The 15,824-nt window shown below is 40.0% G+C and overlaps 1 protein-coding gene and 1 pseudogene across 1 annotated transcript; both read left to right on the plus strand.

Moving 5' to 3' along the window:
• Window positions 1-1,763: 1,763 nt before the first annotated feature.
• On the plus strand, window positions 1,764-13,418 carry LOC143890379 (uncharacterized). The gene is made up of 4 exons (XM_077395026.1): window positions 1,764-2,235; window positions 11,362-11,459; window positions 11,548-11,613; window positions 12,397-13,418. Exons 1-4 carry the CDS (start codon window positions 1,817-1,819, stop codon window positions 13,134-13,136), a joined length of 1,323 nt encoding a protein of 440 aa, XP_077251141.1. The 5' UTR covers window positions 1,764-1,816; the 3' UTR covers window positions 13,137-13,418.
• A 795-nt stretch (window positions 13,419-14,213) lies between these two features.
• On the plus strand, window positions 14,214-15,220 carry LOC143891346 (UBP1-associated protein 2C pseudogene; annotated as a pseudogene).
• Window positions 15,221-15,824: the final 604 nt, after the last annotated feature.

The raw sequence follows: 15,824 nt of genomic DNA on the forward strand, positions 1-15,824 counted from the left end.
TAGTTGGATGCTTTATTTTAAAGAATAAGTTAGGGCTTTTTCTCTACAAGAAAAGAGGGTTTTCTTTCTCCAAGGTTTTTTCCTTCTTCTTCTCTTGCATGACCATGGATCCAAGGCTATTGGGTTTTCTTTTATGTTGTTCTCAAGGTAGTAAAAACATTGATAAGAGAGTGTTGGCTTTTTGATTGGGTTGCAAGGATAAGGTGTTTATTGGTTTTTCACCATTGTTGGAGAGGAAAGAGTTTTCACCGTTGTTTTTAATTTCCCATTCTTAGTGAATTTTTACTTGTCGGATTGCCTGTGCATGTAGGGTGAGTGCCTAACCACGTAAATCTCTTGTGTCTCTTGATTTCTTGTTTTCTTTTTTCTGTTGTTAATTTCATTGCACACTTGATTTAATGTTCAAACTTTTGGGGCCTTTTCCGTGGCTTACTGTTACCGTGAGCTATTTGTTGGTGTTTGTTTTGAGTAGTTTCTTGTAACTGGATTTCTAGTGGCGGGTTCTTGCTGCAACACTGACGGAACATGACCTTAATATTCCACTTTGAATACTTTTCTAGGAGCATCACTTTGCTTGAAATCCATACCTAATGAATTAAGTTTGGACTACAAGGAATGTGCTCAACGAGAGGCAATGGACAACTCAATAGAATGAATGGAAGGGATTTCCTAGGGACCATCCCAGAAGGCATTATGCGGATGGGCTGTTGCATACATCCGCACTTAGGGACCATCTCAGAAGGCATTTTGCGGATGGGCTATTGCATGTGAGAGCAGCCACCCCAGATGAAATGTCTTCCTAGTCTAGCTTGAATAAGATGTCAATGGAGAATTAATGAACGAAAAAAGTACAAAACAGACCGATATAGTCTTCCACCATTGATAGTTGATCCAACTACAGCTTCTCCAAAAGTGAGCTGTTGTTGGATCAAATATCAAGGGTGGCACCTCCGCCACATAATTGTAATGCCTTGCACCATAAAAAACTTGTCTTCCACAGTAAAATGATAGATGAAACGGCCATGAAACGACTTATAAGTAGATTAATAAATCACTTCGGAATGCGATATACATGACTAAGTAGTGAATCAAGTAAAGACTTAGGATTTCCAGCATGCCACCGCGTCATCCATTTCATTAGATTAAAATGTCCGACGTTAAGGTTTAAGCATGGGAGGGAGTTAGTTGAAATAGATTGACTAAAAAGGGAAAGTGCGTGCTTCATTTATACTAGGGACTCCAGCATAAACTTTGTACTTTGAGAGGGGCTCCTAAAGGGATATAATAAGGGCATGTACCAAACGTGAGAGAGTAGAGAGGGCTGGTGAGAAAGAGTTTTAAGAGAACAATGGGTGAGGAGAGTATGAGATGGAAAAAAATTCCATCTTCCCCTTATAGTCTCCTCACTCAGCTCCTCTGTCCCACTAGAACGGCATGGATTCCATGAAATATTTTTCATCACTACCAAACATGCCTTCAACTATTTTATTTTCACGAATTGTCATTTTGAACGCATCAAAACTCCGGGTCCCATTTACATGTGCCACGTGGGATCTAGAAAATGGAAGATATTTTCACCCTCCGGAGTACGCATTCGCCCCAACATTGGGCAACTTTAACGCTTTTTTGACGTCAAATCACGTTAAAAGGCGGGGGGCGAATACGTACTTTAGGGGTGAAATATTATCAGCCGATAAGATTTCTTTTTGACGTCAGATCACGTCAAGGGGCGAATACGTATTATAGGGGGTGAATTATCATCAGCCGCAATCTCTTCCTCATCCAGGGTTTTTCATTTCGCATTAAGGGTTTTGGAATGGCGTTTTCCTTCTGTACTCGCACCCTAATATCCAAGCCTTCTCTCACCTCATCTCTGTCCATATCTTCTATCTTCTTCTCTCGCTCCTTTACTTCTTCCCACACCTCTGTCTCTCTCCCTCTCCCTCATCTTGCTCGCTCCTTTTCCGTTCTTTGTCTCCGTCCTCTCGTAGCCTTGACGGAATTCCATAGGATTCCGGCCGATGTAAGTCTCCGATGCTTGTCGACGCGTCCGACTACATCGTCTTTGAACGATCCTTCGCCAAACTGGAGCAATCGTCCGCCAAAGGAGACGATTCTCTTAGACGGATGCGATTTTGAGCACTGGCTCGTGGTCATGGAGCCGCCAGATGGGAACCCTACTAGAGATGAGATTATTGACAGCTATATCAAGACACTCGCATCGGTGCTCGGAAGGTTAGGGTTTTGGTTTTTATGATTCTCTACTTCTCAATGAGCTTTTTTTTCCAGTTTCGTTGGGTTTAGGCTTTTAGGATTTTACTTTTGGCTTGATTTATTGTTGATTTTTATTATTGATTTTAATGCTAGGAAGAGGGTGGTTTAGTTTTTGTTTTATTCAATGGGTATATTTGAGAAGAGATTGTTTCTCATGCTGTTCTTGTTTTTAATTTTTCTAAAGTGAGTGCAGTGGCTAGGAGTTAGATTTTTTTTCACTGAATCTATGAGTTTGCCATTGTAATTCTGATGTCTAAGGTGCTAAGAAAATCTGCCGGACGTATCCGGTATGATCGTGCACAAATAAATGGAAAAGTGGTGAAAACTAGTAAATTTTTAATTTCAAATATTTGAATTCGGAATTGGTGAAGCTTTAAATGCCAGTGGGAAAGGGTTCGAAATTTTAGGTATAAGTAAGGGCCTTTAAGAATAGAGTTGACCTTTAAGTAATGGTCAAGTTTGAAGTTTCAATATTGTTAATTGAGGAGAATTCAAGATTTTAAACTTGAGTCTAATTAGATTGGGGGGTTCGAAATTTTAGGTATAAGTAAGGGCCTTAAGAATAGAGTTGGGCTTTAAGTAATGGTCAACTTTGAAGTTTCAATACTGTTAACGGAGGAGAATTCAAGATGTTAAACTTGAGTCTAATTAGATTGGGGGGTTCGAAATTTTAGATATAAGTAAGGGCCTTTAAGAATAGAGTTGGCCTTTAAGTAACGGTCAACTTTGAAGTTTCAATACTGTTAATGGAGGAGAATTCAAGATTTAAAACTTGAGTCTAATTCGATTGGGGCCTTTGAGGTTTGAAATGGAGTCCAAAGGGTTGAGTTTGATTTGAGGTTTAATTAATCCTACTTTAGGTGTTGACGTAATAATCAAGCTTTAGTATTTAGATTGGGTGGCTTATGAACAGGGTATGCAATTCGTCAGTTAAATGCGCGGTAAGTTTCAAGATACTAATCTCTTAAGGCGAGCTTGGCTTGACCGTGGAGTGGCGAGATTGAGGCAGCGCCGAAGTTTTGTTGATTGTGACAACGAATTTAGAGGTTGACATGCAGCGTTGAAGGGGCCCCTTTGGGCTGTCTTAGCTTTTTTTATGTGAGTTTAAAGGAGCCAGTTACAATGTGCTTTGTATATGTAGCAACAACGAAGGCTTGTTAGCTTTCGTGAGAGGCTTCGTGACAACTCCTCAATGAAACAATGTGATAGATTGCTTCATAATGCTATATAAAGTTAGAACCAAACCAAGTTGAAGCTGAAATTCAAGATACAAGTGAGTAGGTTGATTCACACAATAATTGAAGTTTGAGTTACATATTCTAGAAATGCATCAACACAGAGACATGGCATAACAGACTTTACAATGGATTAATAATATGGTGTATGAGGCAGAATTTGTAATTGTTATGCAGAGCAAAATCTAGAGCTCTTGAATATAGCTAGAGATGAATATGCTAGGGAACTAAGTATTCAATTAGGCCAAAATTTAAAGACTTGGCAGTAAGTAGAATTCAGTGTTAGTGAGGTAATTTCTATGATGGGTTATGCCAAAGTCCAGAATGAGTAGATATGGGATAACATCAAATGGAGAAGCAAAATTAAATCACATGCAGAAGTAGGATATGATGTAAAATGGGTGCTTGACAAGTATAATTAAAATGGGTGTAACTTGACACTACAAAACAGCAACAGGAGGTTGTTTAGGTAGAAATCTTAAATGTGGTTGATAATGGCTATGGAATTCTGAGAGCTGAATGATAAGACGATGCAACAGCATCAATAGTAAACCAGCTAACTGACCAATGGTCTAAAATATGGAAATAAAGAATTAAACCTAAGTGCATAAAGAAGGGGATTCTGTAACCAAAGTTTGAATGTATCACCGGGATGGATGCATAACAAAACAGTCCAGATTTTAAGGTAAATGTTTTAGAAACCTTAGTGATGGGGATCCACAGATCCGATTTTTTTTTTTTTCAAATTAGTGTGAATTTTTAAAGAGACAAAGTTAGGACAAGGTTAGGCCTTAAAGAAATCTGGTTTTTGCACAGTAGTTAAATCTTAGAAGCAAGAATCTTCCCTAAGGGTGCCGCTCCTAACTTGCAGGGAGCACGATCCCGAAGATATGGAAACTGCTCCCATGGCCCTCCCAACCTGCTCCTATTACTCCATTAGTAAACACATCACCAACTTACTTGCATCAAACTCCTCCAACTGTTTAAAGTACTTCATTGAACCAAGCACGGAGGCAAATCTTCAGAAGGCATGAGGAAAAAAGGCATGAAAATGAAGACGGTTAGAAATTACTACTTTTGATGTACTTAAGATTTACATGAAGATGGTTAAAAATTACTACTTTTTATGTACTTGAACTTTGAAAGACATGATGAAAATATCACATTAACACTCCCACGATGCTCCCAACCTTAGACTCTTCTAGACCCCACGCTTCCCCGCCTCCCCACCCGCTTAGGGCTTCTATGGTTAAATGAATCAGCTTACGTGCATGAGTTCGAAAATGTCTAGTGTTTGAACAGTGAGACGAATGGGTATTAAATAAGGATAGTTGAGGCAATAAAGAAGCCTCCGTACCCGCTTAGTGCTTCTATGGTTAAATGAATCAGTTTACGTGCATGAGTACGAAAATGTCTAGTGTTTGAACAGTGAGAAGAATGGGTATTAAATCAGGATAGTTGAGGCAATAAAGAAGCAAGCCAGGAGTCTTGAAAATGTATATAACAAACTTCATGATCAAATCAGAAAGAGATGAATTTCAAATAAATCTCAGCCATCAGTGTTTGAACTGTTGGAAATTATAAGTGTAACTAATGTTAAATCAGAAAAGATTGAATTTGGGCCATCCCTGTTTTGCAGAGATGACTGCCCAACTATGCCTTGTGCCCGGGCGAGGAGGGGAAGGAATTGAGATGAGGGTCGTATGGGATGTCAAAGTCCGTGAAGACGGCATCCAAACTGCTGCCCAGCGTGTTAAATTGTGAAAAACAATGAAATAAAGAGGAAAAAATTAAGAAAATATAAAATGCTCGAGAGAGGGAGAGAAAGGGCTTGATAACTTGTAGGGGAGCTTTTGCTCTTGAATTTTTCGTGGTTAAGAGGGTTGCAAAGGTGGGTATTTATAGGCAAAAGAGCGGAAAGGATACCATTTTGGGGATCAATCAAGGATTTTTAAAAAGTTAGATTGGGTGTGATTTTAAAGCAAACATGGTATGAGAGCAAGGATTTTGGTCATGATTAAGGATTTGGAGGAGATTTGAATCTCCTCGAATGGAAAATGGGTGTTTTAGGGCAAGACTCTTGTGGGATTTTTCCGTTTGGAATGGATTTTGTGCTTAGAGCAAGGGTAAATTCACAAAATAGGTAGGTTTTGAGAAGGCTGCCTTTTTATTGAGATCATACAATTTTTGGGCAAGATTCGGTCGTATTTGGGAATTTTTTTTGTAAAAATGGGCAAAGGAAGGGTTGATTTTCGGATTTAGGTTTGAGTGGCATTCCCTTGTAAATTCGAGTGACTTTTGGGTTGGTTTTGTACTTGAAAGCTGGATGGCATGGGTTGTAAATAGGGAGGAATCTAAGGGCATTTTGATTGTAGTTTTAAAAAAGAATAATAGGACTTTTTTCTTTTTCTTTTGTTTTTGTTTTTGTTTTTTTGTTTTGCAAAACCACTTGCTTACAAGTGGAAATAAACACCAGCCACTAGATGAACGCCAAGATTTTACATGGTTCGATCAAGATGCCCACATCCACGGGCGAGCACATGATCTTCCACTATGAGAAAACAAAACTACTAGTATTACAATGGATTAACTTTCAAACCCACAAAACGCAACTCTTGTCTTCTCAACTATGATCGTACACCCAGGAATTAGCACTATTCTCTCTCCCTTTCTCTCTCTTTTTCTTTCTATAGTCACCTCTTTACAACTGCCACACAAAGAGCCTCTTGTCAAGAGAAAAATGCTTCTCTCTTGCCTTTTTATATCTTAGGTTTACAAGACCTAAAAAACTCACTTTCACATTTTGCCTTCCCACGACAATCAGAAAATCTAATTATATTAGGCATAGTTTTAAAACTACCCCACGTTATTGTGGACTCCTCCGAGTCAACTCCCTTTTCCGTTGGTCGCATTCCACTTTTTCCCCTACAGAGTCAATAAAATCTCCTTTGACTATCGTGAGTTATGACCGCATCAACCAAGTACTCGGCCGCATTGTGTTGAGTTAATAAGGATTTTCTTTGACCGCATTTTAACCCGCATCCGTGTTTTGAAACACTGATAACTAGTGGTGGTAGGAAAAGGGCAACTTTCCAACAATCTCCACCTTCACTTGTTTTTTGGCCACATAAAGATTTTACACTAATGTCGGCACTGGTCTACTGTCGCCGCAAACCGCCATTGGCCTTCTGAAGTACTAGTTACACACTATCAAATCACCCTGCTTCTAATTTGATGTCCGCCTGATTTGATCAAAGCGGCCAATGCTCAAGTGTAGCTGCCAACTCGTTGACTCACCTAGTTAATCCTAGAGAGGGATTTCGATCCTTCCTCCCCAATGCAAGAATTGCCGCCCTGTCATCGTTTGCAACATGGAAACATGTCTCTGCTATAACTGCGAAAGAGACCCTACACATGTGCTCGCCACGTCGTTTCCAACAAGTCATCAATCAAGATCTTAGGAACACTAGCCCCCTGCCCCTCCCACACACACAACATTGGGGGGGGGGGGGGGGGGGGGGGGGAGGAGGAGGTACCTGATGCAAGAGCATCCTATATACACATTAGCTCGTTCATACATAGCTCTTTCTTCCTTCCATTAGTTCATGTCCATTTGATGCGTAGTTGGTCATTTTTTAGTTGTAATTGTGCTTTAATGTCTTTTGCATTAGTAGGCGTAGTTTGGAGTCATTCAAGTTTCATTAAGGGTAGTTTAGGAAATCTTTGTAATGGGCTAGCATATATAAAGCCCCCAACACTTATCATTTTTAGAAGTTTTAGAATTGAAATTTTTGGAAAGATTCTCTTTTGGGAGAAATTTGAGATAGAGCTTGGCTCTTCTCTCTATCATTCACCTTTTCTCTTAGGATCATGGGATTTAGAGATTAGTATTCTAATCTTGATTCCATATCTTTCATTTCTTAATTTCTTGTTGAAGAATGTCATCACTCCGATTTTGCGTTTGATTGAGCTCGTGTGTCCCCTCACTCGTGCGTAGATCAAAGCATCCAACGATTCCGTGCTTGATCGACCTCGTGCGTCCCCTCGCTCGTGGCGTAGATCGAGATCTATCATTCGACACAAAAAAAATATAAAAAAAAGAGGAAAAATTCCAGATCTACTGATCTCCGAGATCGTCGAATAACACTTCCGGATCCAACTGCATCAGAACTTGACAAGAACATCCAACACACTCAAATCCGTCATCTTTTCCGGCTTCTCATCCTTCCCTGTCAATGCCTTAGTCAGTCTCCATTGAACAAGGATGTCCTTCACCCTCGTCTATCATAGGGTGAAGCTAACTGATGCAAACCCGGAGGTTCGTGAATAACTACCAGGATTTTAAGAGCTCAATGAGACTAAATCTTCATATCCATACAACCATCCATAACTCAAAAACGAATAGAGAAACATTTAATGGTAAATTTCAGCATAAATAAAGCATGAAATGAACTATAAGCAACGGACCATCAATGATAAATACCTCTACTTCAAGCAGTTATTGAACATATCAAATAAATGACTTAAAGATAGGATTTAAAGGCTCAAATAACTGACTTTATTCGTTGATTCTGCGCTGTCCATAACATTAAAGAAAGATATAAATTTATTAGAAAATGACAAAAGGCTCAAAATATGCTAGGGTAACTTATCGGTAAGGTTCTTACGGGTTCCTAAAGGCAAAAGGGGTCTGAAATCAAGGAAAAATCTCCCCATAAAAATGCAATAGTCCATTCACTTTGAATCTTGCTAGCAAAGAAACTAAGAGAATGGGGGAGAAGCCCGTGGTCGCGTTCCATAACTCCGGACAATATTGTGCCTCCAAGTAAGGGATGGAATGAGTATGAAAGAAGAGACTAAGAGGGTGTGAGAGAGAGAGAGAGAGAGAGAGAGAGAGAGAGAATGGAAGAACTAACGAAAAAAATATAGAAAGATCGAGAATGGGAAGAAGAAAAAGAATATAGAGAAACTTTTGAGAGAGAGAGGAGAGAGAATAGTGAGAGAGAGAACCGTGAGAGAAGGGCGAAAGAGAGAAGTTGAGGTAGGGAGGGGAATACCTCGAAGGGGAAAAAGGAAGTGGTGCACGCCCTAAGTGTGGAGAAAAGGGAGGCTGGCGCTCCTTTTTGGTTTTCTTTCACAAAAATAATCAAAAGCTAGGGCTCTCTTCCCCCCCCTCTCTCTCTCTCTCTCTCTCTCTCTCTCTCTCTCACACACACACACACACACACACACACACACATATGTCTTTAGTGGGCCCTCTTTGTTAGCTTCACTTGTTATAAAGTGAAAAGACTTCAATAACCCTGATCACAAACGAAAGGAATTAATAGCATATTGGCATAATAGTCAAAACTAACTAAAAAAAGACGTAAGGGGCAACTCGATAAATACGGAACCAAGCTTGACTGGTGCTCTATGGTAGTCATATGTACCGGCATTCTCTCAAGTTCGCCCTTTTGTTTTGTGCTTGCCATCTCTTTCAAATCGTGTGTGCAACGGTGGCCCCTAGATGATGTGGACATCCCCCACTTCTAGGATAATCCAATAATGTCAAATAAGTCCAAATAAACCAAAATAAATAAGTGTAAATATAATAAAATGGTGATCCAACGGTCGGATCACATCACTAACCTTTTCGTTGAACCTGTCAATGTTAAATTCGGTAGAAGTCAACTTTACCGCAATCTCATATCACCCTTGATATGAAGCTCCACCTTGAACGAGAATGTCTTGAACAATATTTCTACCCTCCTACGATCATTGTAACCACGATCCAATCGCAACACACGCCATCACTTCCCCAACCACAACGATCGCTCCAACCTAAGCTTTGATACCACAACTTCTTGAGAAAATCCGCTGGGCAAATCCGATCTGATCATGCACAAATAAATGGAAAAGTAGAAAAAAACACAAGCCACAAGATGAACACCGAGATTTTACTTGGTTTGGCCAAGATGCTTACATCCACGGGCAAGGACATGATCTCCACTATGAGAAAATAGAACTACTAGGATTACAATGGATTAACTTGCAAACTCTCAAACCCATAAGTCGCGACCCTTTCCTTGTCTTCTCAACCAAGACCGTTCACAAGAGAAAACCCAATAGAAAAAACCCAAGAAGAAGCACTCTTCTCTCTCCCTTTCCCTCTCTTTTTCTCCATCTTGTCTCCTCTTTGTAGCCGCCACACAAAGAGCCTCTCACTTGCTCCGTTTGGTTGGCGGAATTTTTTTGGTTCTTGGGATTTTTGTGGAACAAAAAACTTCCTGGGAGATTGGTGGGAAAAACAACTCCCTGGAAGTATCCCGGTAAAATAAAAATCCCATGTTTGGTTGACCGGACTATGGTGGGAAAAAAATGCTTTGTTTGGTTGCTTGAACTGTTGGGAAGAAAAAAATTCTTTGCAAGCTTGTTTTTGGTTCCTGGGAGTATTTTTTTTCCTTCCTAGGGTTTCGTGCGGGGTTATTTTGGTTCTTGGGATTATTTTGGGCCCACCAACCAAACGTGGGTTTCCTGCGGAAATTCCACAAAAGTCCCATGACTCAAAAAAATTCCGGCAACCAAACGGAGCATTAGAGAAAAAAGCTTCTCTCTTGCTTTTTTATACCTTAGGCCTTACAAAACCTAAAAAACACTTTCACGTTTTGCGTCCCCACCACAGTTAAAAAACCTAATTATATTAGGTAACTAGTGGTCGTGGTAAACATGGCGACTTTCCAACATAAGGGCCTCGTGGTATGCCACCAAAATTAGTTTTTATTTACAAATACTATTACTTTGATTTAAAATTATTTGCAAATGGGACATAAGGGACTCTTTGGAAGCCATTAAATGTATCAACCATTATTTGCAAATAGCCATACTTAAAATTTTCTTATTAATAAAATTTAAGGTGCCACCCCGGTTTCCTAGATAAATTCCGGGTTTTGAAAAAATTCCATATTTGACTTCAAAATCACTTGTATATAAGATTATATGCAAATAATTTTTAGAAGTATCCATTTCAAAAAAAATTTAGAAGTATCCAAAGAGGCCCAAAGTGTGTGTGTGTGTTTTTTTTTTTTTCCGAGTGGCCTTTTCTTTGGGCATTTAGCTGGGGTCGAAAATAAATAAATTGTAGCATTTTCTTTGAATTCTTAAGACTGTACGTTGTATTTGGAAGAAACTGAAAGAAATCATATTCTTCAAGCTCCTAAAATGGTTTCTTCCACCAAATTTGAGTCATTTAAGCAAATATTGAGGTTTATCCTTGTGGATGCATTCATCTTGAATAGTTCTTGGGATTTCGTGATTTTTTTTATTGTAGTTTTCACTGATTTTGGATCAAGTTGCAGCATATTTGTTTATAATTTTATTTCTTAGAGATTAGAATATGTTTCTTGCACCACATGGTATCGTGGCATGCCCTCTCTCTCTCTCTCTCTCTCTCTCTCCTCTCTCACATCTGTCCATTGTATTTTGGAAGGAACTGAAAAATTTATATTCTTCTAGCTCTTTACATGCTTTCTTCTACCGAATTTGAATATCAAATATTGAGGTTTTTCCTTGTGGATGCATTCATCTTGAATAGTTCCCAGTATCTTGTGAATTTTCTAATGTAATTTTCACTGATTTTGGATTAAGTTGCAGCATATTTGTTTATAATTTTATCTCATAGAGATTAGAATATGTTTATTGCACCACATGGTATCGCGGCATGCGCTCCCCCCCCCCCCCCCCCCCCCCCCCCCCACCCACCTCTGTATGATATTACATTATCACGGCATGTCCTTTTACCTTTTATTGTACTTCAATCTGTTGATTCTATTTGTTGATGTTTTCTTTTTCTGTAACTAATATATTTTCACAGTGAAGAAGAAGCAAAGAAATCGTTATACTCCGTATCGACTAGGCACTACTTTGCTTTTGGATGCATTGTCTCAGAGGAACTTTCATACAAGATTAAGAGTAAGACCACTATTACTTGTACTGTCACATTTTTTTGCCTTGTTGAATTTTGAGAATGTAATTGACATTGAATTTGGGTTTCGTGCAGCTTTGCCGAAAGTTCGGTGGGTTCTTCCTGATTCGTACTTGGATGTTAAAAATAAAGATTACGGAGGTGAGTCTAGGAATGGGTTCTTTTGCGAAACTAGTCCTCTTCCCCTGAAATAATTCCGGAAAGATCTCTTGCACAATGTGTCATTTTACATTTATAAACAGAAAATTTGTCTTCATCTGTATGTGTACTCATTTGCATTTTTGTGCATTTATTTATGCATGCATTCTGTGTGTGTTTTGTTAAAGCATGTATGTATGGGAGATAGCGGTGTCGTGTAATTGTGTATCCATTGGTTAGTTGAATTCTATATGAACTGACTTTTCTTTTATCACGGAGTATTTAAAACGATGTAGATAGTTCGATAAGTCCTAAAGTCTTTAAAAAGAGGATTGGTGCCAATAGTTTGATACACTCCAAGCTTGGAAAATAACCTGAGTAACCTGTCTTCACATGTCATAAAAAAATGTGGGTGAATTAGCTAGCTGATCTCATGGCTTTATCTGGAAGATTCGTGAAACAGAGCCTAGGTTCCGCATGCCAAGTTAATCGTCATCTTTGTTGCTCCTAGACCTTGTGCACTTAATTGTTTTCAGGGATATGTTGGGGACCATTGCAGAATACATTTCGCAGGCCAGCTGTTGCAGGAGAGAGCAGCCACGTCAAATGAAGTAAATGAATAAGACAAAATCTGTTGAAAAGTGAGCCTATGTGGCTGCTCTCTCGTGCAACAACCAGCCCACCCTTGTTTTAAAGCTGTTTTTTGCTCTGTGAAGGTTTATATGTCGTCGTCGTTAATTTCTAAATCTGAACTTTTATTGCTTTTATTTGGATTTCCTTTGGCAGGGGAGCCTTTTATAGATGGGCAAGCTGTTCCTTATGATCCTAAATACCATGAGGAATGGGTTCGAAACAACGCACGTGCAAATGAGAGATCAAGGCGCAATGACAGACCTCGTAACTTCGATCGATCGAGGAATTTTGAAAGGCGAAGAGAAAATATGCAGAACCGCGATTTCCAAAACAGAGGCATGCCTCCAATGCCAAATCAGGATGGCCAAAATATGCAAAACCCGATGCCTGGTAGAGACATGCCTCCAGTGCCCAATCAGAATATGCAAAGTCATATGCCTGGTAGAGACATGCCTCCAGTGCCCAATCAAAATGTGCAAAATACCATGCCTCGTAGAGACATGCCTCCAATGCCTGGGGTTGGAGGTATGCCTAATAGAGAAACTGGGGCAGGTGGTGAATATTATGGCCGAGATATGCCTAACAGAGATGCAGGGGGTATTGCCAATAGAGATTATCAGAACAGGGACACACCCAACAGTTATGGAAGCATGCCTAACAGAGATTATCAGAACAGGGACATGCCTAACAGAGAAATGGGTAGAATGCCAGGCAGAGACTATCAAAGCCAGGGAATGCCCAATATAGAAATGGGAGGCTTGCCGAACAGAGATTACCAGAGCAGCTACACGCCTAACAGAGGCATGGGTAATATGCCGAGTGGTGATGCTTACCAGGGAAGAGATGTGCCTGGCAGAGATTTGCCCCCAATGCCAAACAGAGACTATCAGTAGGGCATAGAATATGCAGGATTGTGTTTTTGAAGTTCTTGGGACTTGATGTGCTAAATGTGGTTATGGTTATCTTGATGCTGTCAATGTAGCTAATAGTATGGATAAGTGACTCATTTTGCAGTTAGTAAATTACTTTTAGATAATTGTTTTTATGTTGTGAACTCTAGCAAAATGGTTCCATTCAATGTCCAGAGGTAGTTTTTTCACTCGCTTTTTTTGTTGTTGTTGTTTGTTCCTGACTACTTACTGAACTTAGATCTACTTCAATTTTGTGTTCTTAAACTTTGTTAATGTTGGACTGGTTATCTGCAATGTATTTGGTCTTTATGACACATTTTTTATACCTAAGACTGGACTGGAAGCGGAATTCAGGAGTGGGAAAACCCAATTGTTCAAATACTTTGTTGACATATTAACCCACTTAAATTGTACCCTATTTTACCGTTGTTTCATTTGCACATATTCATTTGCTTTTGTATGCATTATGGTGGCTGGCCCAACATTAAATTGCGTTTTAGTTGTGAATGAAGGAAACTTGCATTGTCATATACACAGTTAAATCATATTGGGTCTCACTTAGCATGTCTAATTTGAACATTTGATCTAGTGTGACTTTATGGAGCAATTCACATTGTCATACACATCAAAGATTTGTTAAATGATACATGTGCATGCATTTCCATGGGAATATGGGCGGGCAAAAGTACATGTGAGGGTTACTTGTTCAATGAGCCTAGCCTTCTATCTGCTAGGCTTCGCTATGGATGAGCCATGTTCCAAATTCCAACTCCATTAGCTGAATTTTATAATTTCAATATCATATGTGACCTTTAAAAAAAATAGAGTACATTTCTCAAGAGCCTCCACAAGATAATGGCTTGGAATCGTCCAACTAGTGTAGATTTTGGTACATGGCCCATCCGTAAGAAAGCCAAGTTGAAAAATGGTTTGATCAGTCAACACAGATTGTGGATTTGTACCTTTGCCCATCCACAATTTTATTGAGGCTCTGTTTCTTCGGGATGTAAAGTGGACGTAAAACAAATTTTTTATCTTAAGAAACAGAGCCTAAGCGGAATGTCTACATGCACAGTGCATTGTATAATTAGAAGAGTTTGTTATATGATGCTTGCGTATACTTTTTGTAAGGCTCTGTTTTTTTTATTGACATAAAATGGGCATAAAACAAATTTTACACCTATTTTACGTCAAAAGAAATGGATTTTAGGCTAGAGAAATAGAGCATAGTATAAATGAAGGCGTAACAGTTCATAATAATCGTAAAAAATTTCACCTTAAAATTTTCACTCCCAACCAACTCCTCGACATCCTCCAAGACGCTGTGGTCCGCCACCCTGACGTCCGTCCTTGACGCCGTCCGATCAATCGGCGATCGAATTCCCACCCAACGCAAACTTCATCCGCGGCCTCGGGTGGGACACCCCCACTGATGGCCTCCGTACACTCTTCTCATCTTATGGAGATCCCACCCCCACTGATGGCCTCCGTACACTCTTCTCATCTTATGGAGATCTCGAAGAGGCAGTTGTTATACTCGACAAAGTCACTGGAAAAAGCAAGGGCTATGGATTCGTCACTTTCAAGCATATGGATGGTGCCTTACTCGCCCTAAAAGAACCGAGTAAGAAGATCGACGGTCGGATGACGGTGGCTCAGTTGGCTGCTGCTGGCCCCGCCGGTGGCCCTACTGCTAACGCCTCGGTGGCTGATGTGTCGAGTCGGAAGATCTACGTTGGGAATGTCCCATTCGACATGCCCGCCGACCGATTGTTGACCCATTTCTCGTCGTATGTGGAGATCGAGGAGGGTCCGTTAGGGTTTGATAAGCAGACCGGAATGTCGAGGGGGTTCGCTCTTTTTTTGTATAAGACTGATGAGGCTACTAGGGTATCGTTGGTTGATCCTATTAAGACCCTATTAAGACGATTGATGGGCATCAATTGGTTTGTAAGTTGGCAATCGATGGCGATGGGAAGAATGCCCGGCCTGTTGATGGTCTTGGTGGGATTCAAGGCACTCGGCCGGTGGGCCCGATGGATTTTAAAGGCAAAGAAAAACGTTAAAGGGGTGAATTTATCCCCAAGAGAACCACTCTCACAGAAACCGTTACAGGGGGGATTTTATCCGTTTACCGGGGGGGATATCAGCGCCCTAAAATATTACTACTATCTTTTGTTTTCAGCTGTTTGATTAGCCCGATAAAATCAGCATTAAACAAGGTGACTTTCTTAGGGTTTCACCGAACAACAAGTCATTGAATGGGAACATTCTCTCCTTTTTTCTTGTCAAAGCCTATATTGAAGAGCTGTTAATATGTAATAGATGTGTGTTATCCCATTCATCTCTTACCTCAAAAGGAACTTGTTACGAGATTAAAAAAATTGTCTTCAGGGCTCATTCCATCCGACAATGCATAAACTATGCAATATTTTCCAAAAAATTAAGAACATCAATATCTTTAGGCCTTGATCACTCGATAGAGCAGCCTTTATCTTCTTTGATTTGGGGTCAACCAATGCCCCTCTAGATCAACAGCCACGGTCATCACCCCCACAAATGCATTTGCCTAGTAGGCCCACAAAGATCAGTTCAGTGTAGTTTGCACGCCATGATTAGTAGCATTTGCTTGCATTGATGTTGCTCGAATAGGGGCGAGAGTGCGAACGA

Source organism: Tasmannia lanceolata, unplaced genomic scaffold (genome assembly GCF_043159265.1).
Source record: "Tasmannia lanceolata isolate RefF3 unplaced genomic scaffold, GAP_Taslan_0.1 ptg000013l, whole genome shotgun sequence".
Taxonomy (NCBI): domain Eukaryota; kingdom Viridiplantae; phylum Streptophyta; class Magnoliopsida; order Canellales; family Winteraceae; genus Tasmannia; species Tasmannia lanceolata.

What these genes read in the sequence shown, in the direction of transcription:
- LOC143890379 (XM_077395026.1), top strand. Translation starts at nt 1,817, where the DNA reads ATGGCGTTTTCCTTCTGTACTCGCACCCTAATATCCAAGCCTTCTCTC. An exon ending in CTCGCATCGGTGCTCGGAAG is followed by an intron (nt 2,236 to 11,361) that starts GTTAGGGTTTTG and finishes ATATTTTCACAG; the next exon opens with TGAAGAAGAAGCAAAGAAAT. An exon ending in ACTTTCATACAAGATTAAGA is followed by an intron (nt 11,460 to 11,547) that starts GTAAGACCACTA and finishes GGTTTCGTGCAG; the next exon opens with CTTTGCCGAAAGTTCGGTGG.